This window comes from Empidonax traillii, unplaced genomic scaffold (assembly GCF_003031625.1).
Source record: "Empidonax traillii isolate 1590-97213 ecotype Southwest subspecies unplaced genomic scaffold, ASM303162v1 scaffold137:size1056949, whole genome shotgun sequence".
NCBI lineage: Eukaryota > Metazoa > Chordata > Aves > Passeriformes > Tyrannidae > Empidonax > Empidonax traillii.
In genome coordinates this window covers 77,009-94,796 of record NW_020955330.1, presented here as the reverse complement: position 1 = coordinate 94,796, position 17,788 = coordinate 77,009, and the positions used below count along the sequence as shown (strand labels likewise).

At 40.4% G+C, this 17,788-nt stretch overlaps 1 protein-coding gene across 1 annotated transcript in view; it reads left to right on the top strand.

Annotated features, from left to right (window-relative positions):
• Positions 1-5,340: 5,340 nt before the first annotated feature.
• The window catches only part of CPE (carboxypeptidase E), a 56,938-nt gene continuing 44,490 nt past the window's right edge, over positions 5,341-17,788 (top strand). The window contains exon 1 of the mRNA XM_027883920.1: positions 5,341-5,638. Coding sequence (XP_027739721.1) covers positions 5,356-5,638 — 283 coding nt within the window. The 5' untranslated portion in view covers positions 5,341-5,355. The remainder of the gene's footprint in view (positions 5,639-17,788) is intronic.

Below are 17,788 nucleotides of genomic sequence, written 5' to 3'. Positions count from 1 at the left end.
TTACACTACACAGGTTGCCAGAAGACATTCATAATTATTGGTATTATATTTGCAGATCATATAATTTCATTTGTTTTCTTCACAGTTTATAATAAATGCTGCATGTTTTATGATAACCTTAAAGAAAAGTGTGATATGTTTCTAGATTTTTAACATTCGTTTTTGTTGAAAAATTATATTATTGAAACCTGCATTACGGCTACAGATAGTTACTGCTTCTTACAGTGTCTGGTTCATTGCCTCCAAATCTCTATCCTGTTACTGCTGCCTCCTGTGCTCTGTCAGCTGCAGCCTTCTGGCAAGTCTCAACTGTTGAAACCTGTAACTGGCAGGTCCAGGGAGAAGGCAACTTTGTGCCATTGGTTCTTGCTATAGTTTTCTATCTGTGAAAGTAATAACCACAGCAGTTAAATTGCTATTTTTCACCAATCTCACCAGTATCATGCCCTCCGCAGTAAGGCATTTCCTCTGTTTCTCAAATCACTCTTGTGGCTTGTCTCTGAATTTTCACAGTCTTGTTTCAGCTGTAGGTACCAGAACTGTGTGTCCTGGTTGTTCTTTCTAACATCACCTTAGTGACATAATCATATCCTTGCTCTTAACCATTATCCTTCTCTCTAAGCATTATGCTGGAAAATATAGTCATTATCCCTATTTTGTGATGTATCGATTCTTCTAGAAATACTGTTGCCAGACTGTTATGAATGTGTTTTGTATTTCTTGCTCTTAAGTGTAATTTGAAATTTGCTCCTCTGAAATATTTAGATGTGCTTGACTTACCAAGTAAATCACATTCCAGGGCTGCTATATATCCTTACTATTCACCATTCTTTGTCATCCACACATTTTAATCAATTTTGATTCACATTTATGTAATTACAGAATCAATCAACCCCTGGACCTGAAATACCAGTCCCTACAGAAGACAAGAAGAAGACTCCTCTAAGATCATGACCCTTCACTTTGAAAAAGTCAGCCAGTCTTGCGAACTTTCGCAATGATCCTGCATAGCAATTTCTCTGTGTGAGAGTATATGGCACCATAGCCAGGCATAGCACCTCTCAGAAAGAGCATTCCAATTCAGTGTCCAGGACCTAGCACCACCCAAGAGCAGTTATTATTCCTGCAAACTGAAACAAGGGGCAGCAGTAACTCACAGCCGCTTGCACAGGTATGCTGTGTGTAAGTACAAATGTCGGATACGTTTGCATACAATTTAAGTTGCAGTCTATAATGAGTCTCAGTGCAGAATTCTTACATGCTTAGGATGTTCACCACTCAGCAAGAGCACCGTAAGCTCTTAAATACCTGATAGGGTTGGATTTCAGTAACGTGTGAGTCATCTAACAGCTGGAGACAATAAAAGAGTCAGTCTTGCAATACACAACTTGGAAGGTGGGTGGGGTTTTTTTCCTCTGCCTTTCTGTAACCTCCTGCATAAGCGACTTGGTTTTATTTGTATTTTTTAAAAATTTGTTGTTGTTGCTGATATTTCCTTTCCCCTGCCTTACACTAAGCCCCTTCTCAAGGTACTGGAAAAGCTGCAACTTTCCTTATCTCAACCCTGTTTTGCAAGCATTCAAGAAATAGAGCCACTGAGTTGTGCAAGACATTTTGAAAGACTGGTAATAGAAGCCCCTGTCTTGAAGACATAGCTTCAAGTGACCAGAGCTGCCAGGTGTAGTATATATGTGTATATAATCAGCATTCTGTAAGTTTTGTAAAATCTTCTTACAGCTGCAGTTATCTCTATCTACTTGCCCACTGATTTGTTAATGCTGAGTTCAACTGTTCTCTCTTTAAGTTGATTTCAGGTATTTTATTCCTAGAATTAATTTCTTGACTGAAACCCTTACCAGCCTTTACCCTGGTCTTTCAAGGCATATATGGTCTATAGCTGGGGTTTTATTATGAATAGCTGCGCTGTGTTAATACCTTAATTATTCTTTCACAATTTTTCCAAGGCTTGGAAATGCAATATAACTGAACTATTAGCAAGCTGAAGAGAACCCTTCTTAGATGGGAGCTTAAATTATTTGATCTTGCTGATCTGAACAAGTGTTCTCCCTTATGCATTATGCTCATCATCTTACTTGCCCGGATCTATGTTAGAAAACACTATCTTCCCCAGGCAGTATAGTGCACCTTCTCACTTTTTTCCGAATATAAACCCAAGAAGTTTAGTGAGTGTTTCTCTGGTATAAATATTAACAGTAGTTTGTTCTTAATAATATAAATATCTAATCGCTGCCATAGAGTGGTTTTAGGATTTTTGTTGATCATAATGGACTTTGATTGTGTGTAATGGACATAGCTTTAGGGTTCTCTTTTTGAGTAATAAAGGAGAATAGATGCCTCAGCCTGCATCATCTTGTCACACAAATAAAAAAGATGCAAAGTCACTCAAGTGTTTTAAGCAAAATTCTGTGAGTGTGAGTTTATTTTGAAAAATTTATTTATATGCTTGCTGGTGAATCATGATTTGCTGGAAAAGACAGAATTAAGCAAGTAAAAAGTTCTGGAAAATTGAATAGGCAAATTCTATTTGGCCAATAGGATGGAGTAATCTGTAAATATATATGAATATTTTTTGTATGTTTGTGTGTATATGTAGATTTGTCTATAAATAAGTACTTTTGGAAATGTCAATGAAAATTTTTGCCATTACCAAGTTATTTAGTGAGTGTCTGTTGATGAAATATAACTTACTATCTGGCAATTTACACAGACACAAGAGAGAGGTAAATCAGATTTGAAATCTACTGATCAGTACATTTCCTGGAGCCCTTGCACTCTGCTCACTGCTCTCATTAGTATTACCAGCTTGCAAGGCCATTTTCAGGTGCCTGGTTATGCATGTAGGCTGGGAATGCCCTTGGGGTTAGAGTATTGCTCTGAGACTAAGGCAAATGCCAAAACTACTTCCATAGTACAAGGAAATTTGGCCTTTGCCTTTGATGATAGTCATCTTCCCTGAACTGCGGAAAATAAGAGGAAGGATTAAATACAAAGGAAGTCATCAATTTATTCCTCCTACTCAGTTCTGTGAATGCTCCTAAACTCTCTGAGAATCTAAACATTGTTTCTTAATCCCTTATTAAAAAGAAATTAGTATGTGTGAACTCAAATATTTGATGGTAAACCACCCTGTTTTACACCAGATATGTATGTATGTTTTTATAAGTATGCAATTCTCTTAATTTTTTCAAGGGTGGGGACTTAGTAAGTATGTAAATTAATGTAAATTCATTCAGATCTAGTCATGAGACTAATTTTGTGTAGTGGAATAATAATGCACTGCTTGAATAGGTTAAATAAATGATTTCTGAGCCTACTTGTATCTTTTAGTGATATATTTTGGGTAAATAAGTTTGAAGGGAAGCCAATGAGAGTTGCTACAATGCACAAAAGGGTTTTTTGGATCAGAAAGTTATCCAAAAAAGGATATTTTGAGTTTAACATCCCAGCATCAGGAGATTTGTTTACTTTGTGTATTGAATGCAAGGAAAAGTGATGAAGAAAACAAGGAATACTTAACCTGTGGTGAATGTAGCCAACAAAACTGATAAAGAATGTGAATCTTTTGAATATTTGGTCAGCTACCCTTATTAACAGTTCAGTTTGGAACACTGATAGGGCTGAGAACACATTGCACACAATTCTAAAGCTGTATAAAGTCATAAACAAAGTCATAATACTATTAATGCTGTTAGGAAGAAGTCAGAAAGATAGTACTTTTGTGATCTATAGCTGAACAGTGATCTCAGTAGGAGAAAACACCATACTGGGGAGTCTGTATACATCCAAGTCTTGCAAAATATTTGGAGCAAGTTTGCATTGTCATAACCCCTGAGCTAATGTGACATGATCTGACAGACAACTCCCAACGTTTTCTAGCAGTAAGAATGGAGAGTAGAAGGTTCCAAGAAGTGCTCTGAAGGTGCTTTTGTAACCGTGGAATTAAACTGGGTAGAGAAGCTTCTGAACCCAGTTGGCTTTGGAAGATGATGAGGACTGGATGGGATGAACTTTGGTTCTTATTACGAAGAAACATGTCAAATAATCCAGGATTGACAGTCACGGCCCTGGAAGATAAGAATAGGTTGTATCAAGTATTTCTGTGTAGTAGTTGTATTTTCAGGTCTGAGTTTCAGATGCTGGATTAGTTTCCCAGCGGGTATATCACCAATCATCAGTGAAGAGGTTCTGTTAGAAGAGATTATTTCCATTATCTTCTTAGGTGCAAGCAGACACTGCAAATTTAGGAAAATATCCATAGGATCACAAAGGATTATTAAAGAATTTGCCTGAAAATTGATGCAGTATTAATTAGTGATACGACGGGTAGTTATAGAGGCTCATCCTTTTAGATTAGAAGATCAGAATAAAATATGCATTAAATTATGGAGGACAAGGGTCTATTTGTAGAATGATTAATGGGATGTGTACTTTTCAAAGTTCTGTACCTCTCAAAGTTTTCCAGCAAGTCTGTGTCCTTTACAAAAACAAAAACATCCCCCCCAAGAAATCAAACCCAGAAAAACCCGAAACAAACAAGCAAAACAAAACCAAAAAAAAGCCCCAAACTAAAAAGCCCAACCCAAACAACCTGATATGGAAGCTGATCTTTAGCATTTAGCCTTTTGCTTTTATCACTTGTCCTTTACAGATTGTTTTAACATAGCCTAAACACCTATGCCTATAAAAACGGGTTGAAAAATTATGGCTTCAGAAGTCCTATAGTATCTGTGGTCTAGAAGAAACTATTATTTATTAATGTGTGGTGGATGATTCCTCACAGGAACATTCCCACTGAACATACTGGGATGCAGTCTCTAGGTGTTGTCAGTATTGGAAAGTTAGTCCTGCTTTATCCTGTCCGTTCTGTGATGCTGCAAAGACGCCTTACAGATGACGAGCAAAGCAATCTTACAGATTGTTTACAGTTATACTACAGATCTATAGTACAGGTCAATTTAATTCACTCCTTTTACCCTGCAGTGGCATTGTCTGTATCATTCATGGAGCACTCTGTTACTTCAGGTTTGTGGCAGTGGGTTAACCCGCTGGGACCGCATAAAATGACGAAGCGGCACGGAAAACGCGCACCCGGATTCTCCCAATGCCTTTTTTTTTGCATCTAGTTGATGAAAACAGCTACAGCTGCTTTCGCCAGCATCCTGCAGCCCCGTCCCCCGCCCCTCCGCGGGCGCGCCCGCACCTCCCGCCGCGGAGCGCGGAGAGGGAGGAGCGGCCGGTCCCGCCCCGCCCCGCCGCCCTCAGGCTCCCTCCCGCTCCCTCCCTCCTTCCCTGCCGCCGGGGCTGGCGGTAGTTGCGCGGCCGCAGGCTGGAGGGATGGCGGTGCGGGTGGTGCTGGCGCTGTGCGCGGTGCTCGCTGCCTGCCGGGCGGCGGCGGCGGCGGAGCCCGCGGCTGGGGCCGCCAGTCGGCGGCGGCGGCTGAGCGCCGAGGAGGGCATCTCCTTCGAGTACCACCGCTACGCCGAGCTGCGGGAGGCGCTGGTGGCCGTGTGGCTGCAGTGCCCCGCCATCAGCAGGATCTACACGGTGGGGCGCAGCGCCGAGGGCCGGGAGCTCCTGGTCATCGAGATCTCCGACCGCCCCGGCGAGCACGAGCCCGGTAAGGGGGGCGGCCCCGGCGGTGCCCGCACCCGGCCGTGCCCGCACCTGGCGGCAGGTAGCGGCGGGGCGGTGCTGCCGCGGGGACGGGCGCTGTCCCTGAAATGCTCGCTGCGGCAGAGACGCACCGGCGGTCAGCGATCTCCTGCCGCCGGTGTGAAGCGGCTGTGTGCCGCTGCCCTTGGATTTAGCGCCCCGTTGCAGAGGGAAACGCGCCGAATTCCCCGGAGTGACGGCGCTGGGAGCAGGCTGGCCGGGGAGGTGCTGGCCGCCCCTTCCCCGCACGCCCCGCACCGCCGGGGAAAGCCGTGAGGCAGGAGCCTGTGCGTGTGAGCGGTGTGACACGGCCAGTGTGTCCCCGCGGCCGTGTCACCCACCGCGGCAACGCTGCGGGCGCCGGCGCGGGTGTCTCGCGGTGTGCGGCTGGGTGTACTGAGGGTTTGGGACGTTTTTTATTAAGGGGGATGTGATTGATGCCATGCACTTGTTTTACACCTACGAGCGTGCATATTGCCTTGTTTCTAGTTTTAGAATCGATAGTATCACTAATGTCTCTGTGTGAAAAGGCTTAATCGTAAAAGCCGCTCAGTACCCTTGGCCCAGCCATAAGCCTCCTGCAGTCATTTCCCTCAGTGGATTAGAGCACAGGTCTGGAAGTCTGTGACTGCTAGGTGGAGATGTGGCTTCTGTGAGTCTCCGGGGATTTGGCCAATACAATTAGTGTTTAATATTCTGCTTTATGACCTGAGTATAACCTTGCTTTGCATCCTCAAGGGACTTAATGTTTTTACCGACTGCGTTAGGGCTACAGGTAGAACTTGAAGGTAATAGGACATTGGACATAAGGAAGATGGAAGAGGACGGCAGGGTAGCAAAGCATTGTCTTGAAGTGAAAAATGTAGGAATTGCAGTGAAATTTGAAAAATTTCTTTGTCGTGTGCTGCCACCTTGATATGAGGGGTGAGGATCCTGAAGAAAAGAATTATTCTATTGCCACTGTGTAATTTGCATGATAGAATGGTAACCCATTTATTTCTCTGGTTTTGGATTACTATCAGGGGATAGTCACTACAGCTCATTCATTTGACTGTTGTGTCAAGCCAGCAAGGCTTGAAAGAGGGACAAAAAGAGCATGCTGTCCAGTCTGAGATGGGGCTATGGCTCTTCCTGGAGACACACTTCTCCTCTTGGTGTCAGTGACGTGAGAAAGGGTTTGTCATTGACCCTAAGCAAAAGGGAATCCAACAGTATTCCTTTCCTGGAACATGCTCGGTGGCTCACTGAGGGAGGCCTCTAGACAAAAATGCCACATGTTGCAACGTCCAAATCACATGTCAGGGAATGTGATGAGTCCTGGCAATCTTTAGTGGTGGATGCTGAAAATGCTGGGTTTTGGAGGGGATTAACCAGGGTTTGAACCAAAGCAAATTCATTGTTTTATTTCAATCCTCAGTTTCATTCTGTCAGGTTCTGAGAGTTTCTCAAAAAGTGCAGACCTACTGCTCTCTGAAGTGGCACATGGGAGAAACTCAGGGTCTTTTCAGGAAGGGCAACAAGCCAGACCGCATGCATAGTTATGTTGCGCTCATTTGAAAGAATTCTAAACGTGTTGATAACACTTCTGCTTCTTTGTTATAGAGCCTAAGCACCTACGTATTGTGCCAATGGTTGCATTAGAGGTGTTTTCTTCTTAATAACGTGCCCTTTCTTCTACTGTGTAGTAAAAGGCAACACTGTTTATTTTTGTATGTGAGCTTTCTTGAGCTATGCAGTAAAAGAAGGGGAGCCTTGTACCAGCCTTGGCAGGAAATATGAGGCCGATTCTGCTCATACCTGAGGGGGGAACCTTGCTCACTCTGAGCATCCTGCTTAATTCCCAGGGCAACATATGGAGTAAGGATATTTGGTGAGATAAAGCTTGTAGATCAGAATCTCATTTATCATCATCTGCTATTATTAATAAATGATAGACAAATTCACAGACACACAAACATACACACATATACTTATTTTTTCTTTTTCCCTGACAGGCCAAAAAGTTGTAATTTCTGAGCGTAATCTATTCTTGCAAGATATCCTGAGTGTCATTTGGTTTATTTTTAAAATACAAGGAAGCATGAACAAAATATATGCTGTGGTTCATAGATTTATAGTCTGTAGAGACCTCGTGCTTCTAGAAGCCTGGTGAGTACACAGGGATGATACCTGAATCATCTAGTGAACAACTGCGAAACAAAAACACTTGTGTTCACTTAGAGAGCAAGTTGATGACAAAATAGATCAGGAAAGTGTCAGCAGAGCATCAGTAAAGGCTCTTTGTACTGACTAAACAGTTTTGTACTGAGTAAATCAAATACTGCACATACATGCAACCATTGTGTAATCACATATGGCCATGCAGCATTGTCAGAATGTATTTGATAGTATGCAAACACATAAATCAACTTTAATTTTAGAATATCAGCTATTTTTGAAAATTAATGTGTAATATATGTTCAACATTTGGGAAAAAAAAAAGCATGAGAGAAATAGGAAAATTTTAGAAATGTGCTTTGGACCTCCAAAGCAACTGGAAACAATCCTCAGCGAATGAAGAAACTGGAACAAATTGCAAAGGCTCCTTTTTTCATGGAGTAAATATACATTATGAGGATTTTTTTTTTTTGAGTCCTGATCCTGCACTGGAAGTCAGAATGACTCTATATGAGCCAGTCTGGTTTCTTGCATAATCAAAGTGTCTTCACAAATCTTGGAAATGCTAATTAGTCACTTGGAAGATGCAGGCTGAGCCTTCAGCCTTTACTGAGCTCTTCCTGGGGACGTGATAAATACCAGAAGTGTGAGACTGCCTGAAGTTTCTGATGCTACATTAAATACTTTGAGAATGGGCCGCATTTTCTGCAAACTTAAACACCTCTGCTTCAATTGTGGTTCATACCAACCAGAGTTTGGGCTACTATTCTGCAATTTTGTGCATTTTGTGTTTTGGTTTGTTGTTTGATTTTGTTTGATTGTTATGTTGTCATTGGTTTTTAAAGTTTATGTCATTTTGGTTTGGTTTTTTGTTTGGTTGTTTTTTTGTTTGGTTGTTTTGTTTTGGATTTTTTGTTCTTTTGTTTGCTTGGCTTTTTTTGGGGCAGCAGTTTCTTTAGACTGATGCTGCACCTGTATGTGAGATTAGAGCCTGCAATCACTGATGGAAGAAAAAGCCCTTGAATAAGGAAAACCACAACCCAGAAATGAAGATATTTGAACTTTAATAAAGTTTTATACTGAGGTGTTCCATGCAGATAACCTCACTTTGAGTCAGTGAGGACAATCCTTAAGGCAGAGGAAGAATTGAATGAGTTTGTGTCATGGTTACATATAGAAGGTGTTGCATAAACCTAGACTGGAAACAATCAAAATGTTTAGAAGTAGCCTTGATTGCATGAGAAAATACAGTTTTGTCCCTGTGCTTGCCAAAAATTGGCCAAGTTGACAGAAGGTGATGGACAGCAAGGTAAGATAAAATGAGGAGAAAGAGGTCGTTGAAACTTGATGGTGTACCAAGGAACAGCAGAGGACAACTGATGGTAAAACACAGAATTTTTTTCTGGGACAAACTAGTTCAGGTACAGGAGGATATGGACTACTCTTGCTTGGGATGTCTGATGTTCTGTTGTAGAAACACACAGTAGATGCTGATCTCTAAAGGCTTTTTGTTTGTTACCATAATTAGGCTCATACTGAGTATAAGTTTGTATTCTTCAATAGCAATGAAATATATTTAGAACTGGTGAATACTAGAAGGAGTTTGTCCACTGTTAATGTTCAGCCACTTGTCTAGGCATGCTGCCACTTCTGACTCATTTATACTATTGATTTTGGAGGTAGAAGATCAGTCCTCTCCATTACCACTTCACTTTAAATGTGAAAATGAAATATTTTGACATTTTCAAGATTCCTAGGTGGGTTTTTGTTTTCTTTTGTGTTTTTTATTTACATAAAAAATCGCAGGTAAATATTTCTATGACCTCCTACTTTTTAAAAAATATAAACTACTAATATTTTAATAGTGTTTATTTTTCAGTGTTTGGTTTTGTGACGAAATTCTCAAAGCAAGGTTTATTAATTGGTTGGTTACATGTGTAACAGATACAAGGTCTGAAAACTATTTTTGCATAAATTAGAGGGAGAGAAGATGGATGAACATATAGATTTTGTGACAAAAAATGACCTGCAAATTTGTGACATTTTCATCAAAGTGTCCATGCTAGAGAACAGGAAACAGAAATCCTGATAATAACAGAATAATGACATTTTTTGAAACAAAATATTTAATGCTTTTTTAGTGTTAATGATTTTATTGTTCATTCTTTTCCACACAACCATCGTTAATAATACTTAAGGTAGAAGGAAAAGGTTTATTTGTAGTTGAATGAGACAACTGATCTTTTAGAAAATTGCATACCTTGGATTTTGCAGTTTCAAACAACAAAACATTGTGAACCTGTGAGGCAGGAGCACACTGAGCATGAGTCAAGCAGTGCATTTGTGACTTCAAGCATTTTCAGGCCCTTGTGGGTGAGACTTCAGTTGATTTTATGAGGTGCAACTCAGCTACATTAATCCTTGGACCCATCACTTTATCAAAGACCCCACTTGGCAGGATGAGGAAATGAGTTGGGTGGGTCATTGCTGGCACTGAGCCTAAATAAGCTGCTTGGCTTCCCAAATTATAGCTCCTGTACTTGCCCCCCCACAAATCACCAGATGTGAGGCTCTCGACTTTTCACACCCCAGACCTGCAGTGCTAGAACTGTTTCCTCCTGCAAAAACATAATTAAAAGGTGACTAAAACAGAAGGGAAAATCATGGCTCTGTACTGATGAGTGGGGAAATCCAAGATCTGTCTGCTAGTATGGAAACCATGCCTGTTTTTAATTCTGTCAGTGAAGTTATCCCTTATTCAACTGTGGCATCAGCCGTGTAAGCTAGTGTTTTCAGTGGTAGGAAACTGTGATAAGTAAAGCTGGCAAATTAAAGGGAGAAAAATAATTTCTCGTAATGTCTTTATGTCACTGTTGCACAAAACCCATCTTAAAATATTTTTTAAATTATTATAATTTAAACCATTGCAGCCATTTCAGAGAACCATGAGCAAGTGCTTCTCTTTTTCAAAAGACAAGAAACAGCAGGAAGAAGGAGGAAACATAGCAGGCTGCCATGATTTTAACCCATGGTGGGCAAGAGTCAGCTGTACTGCTGTAGTATGGTAGTCTTAGAGGGGGGACACCACTGGATATAACCTGTATGTCTTATGGGCTGTCCTGCTTCAGATGGGTAAGTGCAGTGCTGGGGTTGATGGCAGGGCATCGTATCAGTGGTGAAGCCAGAAAGTACAGAGCTCATCTCTTGCTTATGATGATGTCATTAGATACAGCCATTCTAATTTTATTACCTACAGTTAATTGCACTTGATTTTCTAAATGTGGTTTTCCTTACTCACTGAATTGGCACGTAAAAATCTTGTGAGCTCTCCTGTATTTGCAGAGCATTAATACAAATTGCATATGGGAAGAGCTTATTATTAAATCTAGGTATTAGGGAGCAACCCTAATTTTTGCATGCTTGAGTTTTAAGCAAACACAGGTTTTTAATCAAGGACCTCTCATTTATCATTCCCTTTCTGAAGGGAGATGTTGAAGGGTAGAGGGCTGGTTGCTGGTAAATGCATGTGCACTGAGTTCATACTCATCCAGCTGCACTCCATAAAGGTAGAGGCTGTAAATGAGTGGATATAAGCAGAACACTTTTTATCAGGAGTACAGGAGATGCTGTGCTGACCATTTTCTGTCAGCTGTAGTTTAGCTGGCTTAGGAGGCAATCCTCTTTAAAGGTGAGCTGTTGTCTGGGCAGCCTGGTAATAAGAGCACCTGCAGCACTAAACCGCGAGTGGGAGTAGGGCAGCTGCTGGTGTCTCTATAGGAATGGATAAAATAAAATGCAGAGTAAAACATGCTTAAACCTATTGCTCATGTAGCCTTCTGCATTTGAACTTTTTCTTTCCTTTGTGCATCAGGGAACAGATTTTCTTTCAGAGCTTGTGAGGCTGTTCTGGCTTTCTCATCAAACACCACCAGGGATACGCTACTGACTTGCCTGCTGGGAATGCAGATCTGGGGCTGGCTGTACCTTGCGCATTCTACAGAAGACTGAGAAGCTGTAATTACCTTTCCAGCAAAATCCCTTATGGGCTTTAGTGCCTCTTAGGGTATCCCCCTGGAGTCACTCAGCCAGGATTTGGCTTGGGGTCGTCTCTGGCAGGACGATTTTAATGCTACCAGCATTCAGAGTGGGGTATTCAGTGTCCTTTGCAGACTGTGTAGGTTGCAAAGGTTTTGGGAGGGCTGTGAGATTTGCTGGCAGGAAGATGGCTTTCTGTGCATGCTGAGTGGGTTTTTAAAAAGCATGCTTTATTTAATATCTTCCTTTTTTTGTTTTTAAATGTACTTCATAACATGCAGTTTTTTGAAAATAGATTTTTCTTCCTTATCATTTATTTAAGAAAAAATATTACTTCCTTAATAGTTCTGATTTTGTCCTATTTCAGTTTTCATGTTCAGCTAAAAATAGAGGTGTAGAGTACCAAGAGAAAAATGTGCTCACAGAACTCTAGTGAAAATCAAAGAGGTAGACACGTTTATAGATCACACTGGCAGCTAGTTGTTAATGCTATTCACGTTCCCACTGAAGTCAATGGAAATTCACAGTAAGTGTGGTTCGGCAGCTGCGCCAGGCAGTCTGCAGTGTTTTCTAGAGATACCCTCGCTCTAAATTGCTTCACGGGCTAAGGTGTTTAAAGACTTCCCTTTCTGTTATGTCACTTAAAAAAGGGTTGAGAGGCTATGTGCTACCTATGAAAGCACTGGGGATCCCAGTTACGGCATGTCGGAAGTTTATCTTTTATTTGCTGGAATAACACAAAGGACAAACAAGCTGTGGTAAAAAGGTCTGCAATCATTAAGAATAAACATGACTCTGCAGAAGGCTGTTGTTTTATTTTTTAGGCTTAAAGTGAGTCTGAATATGCAGAATATTCAGTTTGTTGATCTGATGGGGCTGCTTTTTACAATCCCACTCCTTTTGAAAGAGTTGATTACTTTTATTTCTTTTAAAGAGAAGAGTCATCATCACCTCCCACACCTGCAGAATGCCTTAGCAGTTCTCAAAGAAAACAGAAGGGGAGCCTGTTTTGTCATTTACTTGTCTTAAAGTGATGTTTTATTATGGAGACATAAATGTGAACTCCAGAGAATTAGTGAGAAGTTCATAGAGCATGGTATTTCCCAAGATCTTGTGAGATGGTTTTTTAAAGCCAGTATGTTGCACTTGTGTAATTTCTCAAAAGTGACCTCATTATTAAAATAATTTTTAATTTGTTTCAGGGGAAAATGTTTTTTATTCTGTAATTTAGTAATCAGTATCTCAAACCTTTATATTACATTGAGGGTGAAAAGCACAACAGGTGTTCTTATTTAATATTAAGAATAAACACACATTTTTGGTTGTAACAGTGGAGTTGTTACTAGGCTCAGCCAATAATTTAGTATTAAAACTAGTTTAGAATTAGTTCTGTGTTCATTCTATCTAATTTTTGTTTTCAAAGGTGGTATGTGATTTAGAAGCCTACATACTGGGCATTCATATTCATGCTACAGTCTCCCTTTTACTGGTTACCACGTTGGGCTACAGTGACCTCTGAAAACATCTGTTTTCCCTACTGACTGCCAGAGGAGGTAGCATTGGGCAGACTTCTGGCTTAGGAACATGTGCAAGACCTTATGGTTAAGACCTGATGAATCCCAGCCTTCATGTGCCATCATCTAATGTACCTTGTTGTGGTTTATTGTGATTGCTTAGCAAAACATACCATTTATTAACCCTGTCTGATCTTTCCTCAGCAGGTTAATTTATATTGTGAAGTCCTCATATCTATTTTAATTCATGTTCCTCCTAAAAACAAAAAAACAAAAAACCAAAAACATCATGCCACATCCTTTTAGGGTCTACATTTTCTTTTTTTAAAAAAAGTCTCATGCATGTATTACCACAGAGTCTTGTTTTTTTTTCTGATTGTTTTGTTGTTGTTGTTGTTTTTTGTTTGTTTGTTTGTTTTGTTTTGTTTTTCTTCCATTGAATTGGAAATTAAACTGTAAAGAACTGTAACTGATTTCTCTTAAAATTTTGTGGAATCAAGCAAAAATGAAAACTGCAGTGTGTACTTTCAGGCTTCTGGGTAAGGTAATTGAAATGATTGCAGAGTTACAGTGAGCAAAGAGTGTAAACTTCACATATTTAATTTTGGAGTAAGTTGCACATCAATAGCCAGAGTTCATGAATTCAATGGGAATAGGATGCTATATATGAAGGTTATTTTCTGATATGCTGAAGCTAAATGAAGACATCAATGGTCTAGGTATTTAAAAGGTTGGGAAAAAAAATCCTTATCAGTAAAACGCTGTGTGAGAGGAAACGGAGCTCTTTTAATTGCCATTAGTTGGCTTGCATCATCTCAGGATAAGGGTGAAAGCTGGTGCTATATTGGGAGTGGTTTAGGAGCTCTGCAGAACAACAGTGCTGAAACTGAGCAAGTACCAACTTGACATGCTGGGATTTTGGAACAAAAGTTCTACCATACTATGAAGAAAATCCTCTATGTGCTGTGGTGCCATAGCTGCTCCCTGGCACTGAAGTTGTCACCTCTCTCGCTCCTTTCAGGGGCACTGCTGGAGACAAGGACACTGGACTAAAAGTGAGATCTTGGTCCATAGTGCCCTTCCCTTTGAAGGGAAGTTTCTTGCAGTGTACCAGTGTTGTGCCAGCTGAATTGATGTCGGCTGCATCTTCCTGTCCACTTCAGCAGGTGACTGGGCCAATACAAAGGTATATGTTAGAGATGTGTCTGTGTAGCTACAGTGGCCAGGTAAGAGAGAATCTTGAATCATAAACCTGTGGTTCACAGTTCAAAGCCAGTAAACATTTGTTTTTAATTAATTCATTTTCCAAAGCGAGACATTTATAACTGGATAAGCAAGTAACTGCTTCCTGGTAGCTGTTCATATTGAATTATGAGCAAAATCTGACATCCTTGTTTACTCACAAATGAAGTCTGTGGAGAAAGCTGAGACAGCCATTCATCGTATGGAGCTGTTTATGGCCATGGAGCATGAGCTGCCAGATTTATGACCAAAGAAAGATACTGCTCTGGCTGCAGAGCCTGCCCACAGTGAAAACAGCCATTGGATGCCATTTTGAGTACTTATGCTTAGGTATAATCTGCCTTAAAGCTGAATGAAAAGAATTATTTGGTCAGGGGGGACATTGGACTGGCAAAGGTTTATTGAGCTGTTTTCTTGGCCAAGACATCCTTACTAGTGTAGCAGCCTGATGATCTAGTAGTTTTTTTTGGCACTTAGAAAGTATGACCCCAACGTTTGCCATATTAGTTCCCACCTGCTTCCTGTCAGTTTTTTCCTAATAGCAAAGAGCGACGGTGTTTGTGCTGACTTAGCTATGCATAATGGACATATGGTGAGGAGTTGTCAAGAGTTTGTCTCCCCGTTTACCTGTTGCAAATACACAATTTTTTGTTTTGTTTAAAAATCTGCCTTGATAGCATGTAAGTATGAAGAAGATAGCAATTCCTTTTCTTTAGTGTTGATAGACAGAGACATCAATATTTGTGAAGTTTCTATGTCCTGCAGTTAGCCAAAGTTGAAATAAGTAGTGCAAGCCTTCAGTGAAAATCTTATAGTACAAATTTTTAGTGGAAAAGTCTATAAATAAACAGAAACAGAGGAGCATCTGTTCCTTGATACTCCATGAAGAAGCTGATAAAAATAAAATCTATATTATAACAGTAGCCAATACAAAGTGAAAAAGTGCCTTCCAACAGAAGACCCCTGAATAGAGAAGTTTAGGGGCCAAGAAGCTCATCTGACTTGAAAATTGAAGAATTGTCTGAAATAGATGTTACCATGGAGACAGAGAGGATTAGCAGCCTGAGACTGATTTCATTGGTCTGCTGCTAGCACAAGTTGCTTGTTTGAGTAGCATTAATATGTTGTCTCATGCTGCTTTATATGCGGAGACCATCTGGCATTAGTGGTATTTAAAGGTGCAGTTCTGTTATGGAAAGATTTGACCAACATGGATTGATTTATGTTTGCAAGATAAGTTACAAGAGTTAGGAGGACTTTGAAAAGCTGTCTTGTGCATAAAAATAATTCTGAAAAGTCACAGCACATACAGACATGAAGTGAGGCTTTGGGAAGGAGTACAAGGAATTTCAGAAGTTTGTTTTATACTCAGTCAGCACACATTTAAAACATTCACTGGACAAATACACACTTTTCCATGTTTCTTCAGGTGTGTATGTGAAGGCAGCCACCTTTTTGCAAAAATAAGCCTTTTCACTTTGCACTGTGAAGCTGCTTGGCAGCTACAGCTCCACCATCTTGAATAAGCTTGAGATCATATTGTGCATCATATTGTGTATTAAGGAAAAGTATGTTTTAGAGTTAAATGAACAAAACAGGGTCTAAATAAGTAGAGTCCATTGAACTTACTTCAGAGTCCATGATTTCAAGAAGAAGTATTTTCTTTTAGTTTTTTTGTATGCCTTTGAAAATGTATTTTTTAGCAAAGTATTTGAGAAGAAAGGCAGTTTGTAGAGACTAAGATAAACCTTATCTTTGATCTATTTATAGCTGTGAGTCTTCATCTGCTTTCCTTAATACCACTCTGGAGTAGGAGTTATCTTCCAAAGAAGCTTATATGACGGTACTGACATTCCTCAGAGGCTTATAAATTTTCACTACTTTGTTCTTTGATAAATATTATCATGATACTTAATTGTTCTCAAGGCACTTTCCCCACAAGATATGGGTGGTTAAAGAACGACCAAATAATAGCCATAAAATGTTCCTGTCTGAACTTATGAGTTCCAGCCTGGAGGTCTTTTTGTGGGCTGAGCATCACAGGGAAAGTGGCTGGAGAGAAAACACTAGACCAAATTTGCAGTTAGGTCTTGATACTGAACACCATGAAAGGATAGGAATGGAAGCATTTTTACATTCTCAGCTTACCAATGTCCTGAAATTACTGATGAAAAGCATTTATAATGGTGTTCTGCAGGTGTGTAACACTTGTCCTCAGATATTCGTTGGATATTAATATGTTCTGTGCAGTGTGATAATAAAATGAAATAAGGACTTGTGGTCTGTTCCACAAATCTTTGTTTTAAGCTTTTATTTTGGAGCTCCAACTTTGGTGCCAAAATAAATTCTTCATATAATTTTGCTTCAAGTGCAAGACCCAAGAAATACATAGCTCTGGATGTCCTAGCCCCTTCAAATAGCTTTAGAATGATTATGTTTGATACTTGATGTTTTTACAGCTTAGTTCTGTTTTAACTCTGTCAGAATGAATATAGGGCACAGGAAGAAAGCCAAATAACTTGTCTTCCCAGCCCACTCCCAGTACCCTTGTTTGCAAGTCAGTTCAGTCCCTGGAGCTGGTCAGTTTGTTTGTTCTGGTGTGGTTATTTTTTGAAAGACTGTCATTCAGTTCTCTCTGAAACAAAGCTTGGGTGCGGTTTTGGGCATAATCCACCCAAAGAACCAACTCACAGTGACACAGACAGTACTACTGCTGGGCTTCTTACTGCTTGTTACCCCTGAGCTGCCTTCCCGTGTTACCTCATCATGTCTGGCATACATCTACCTACTCTCACAACACATCCAGGGTATGCCACACACTTTCACAGTGTGTGAAAGCATTAAAATCAGCCTGAGGGGCTGTGACCCTACCCTCGCATGACTGCAGACCCTTTGAACCAGATAAACCCACAAGTAATTACTTCTTAAAGACACACTGTGTGGCCCATAGTAGCCTACTCCAGCTGTGGGGGATGATCAGGAGGGACTAGCCCTGAGGAGCCATGGTGTGAGCCACCTACACTGCTTGGTGTGCGGGTATCCCCTGGGTGCCCTTAGCAATGTAGGCATAACCATAACTGTTGGGTTTCTGTTTTATTATTTGTGCTTAAAAACTTAATTTCTGATAAATTTGCAGATTTTGACCAGATGCATCCTCGTTCCTTTGC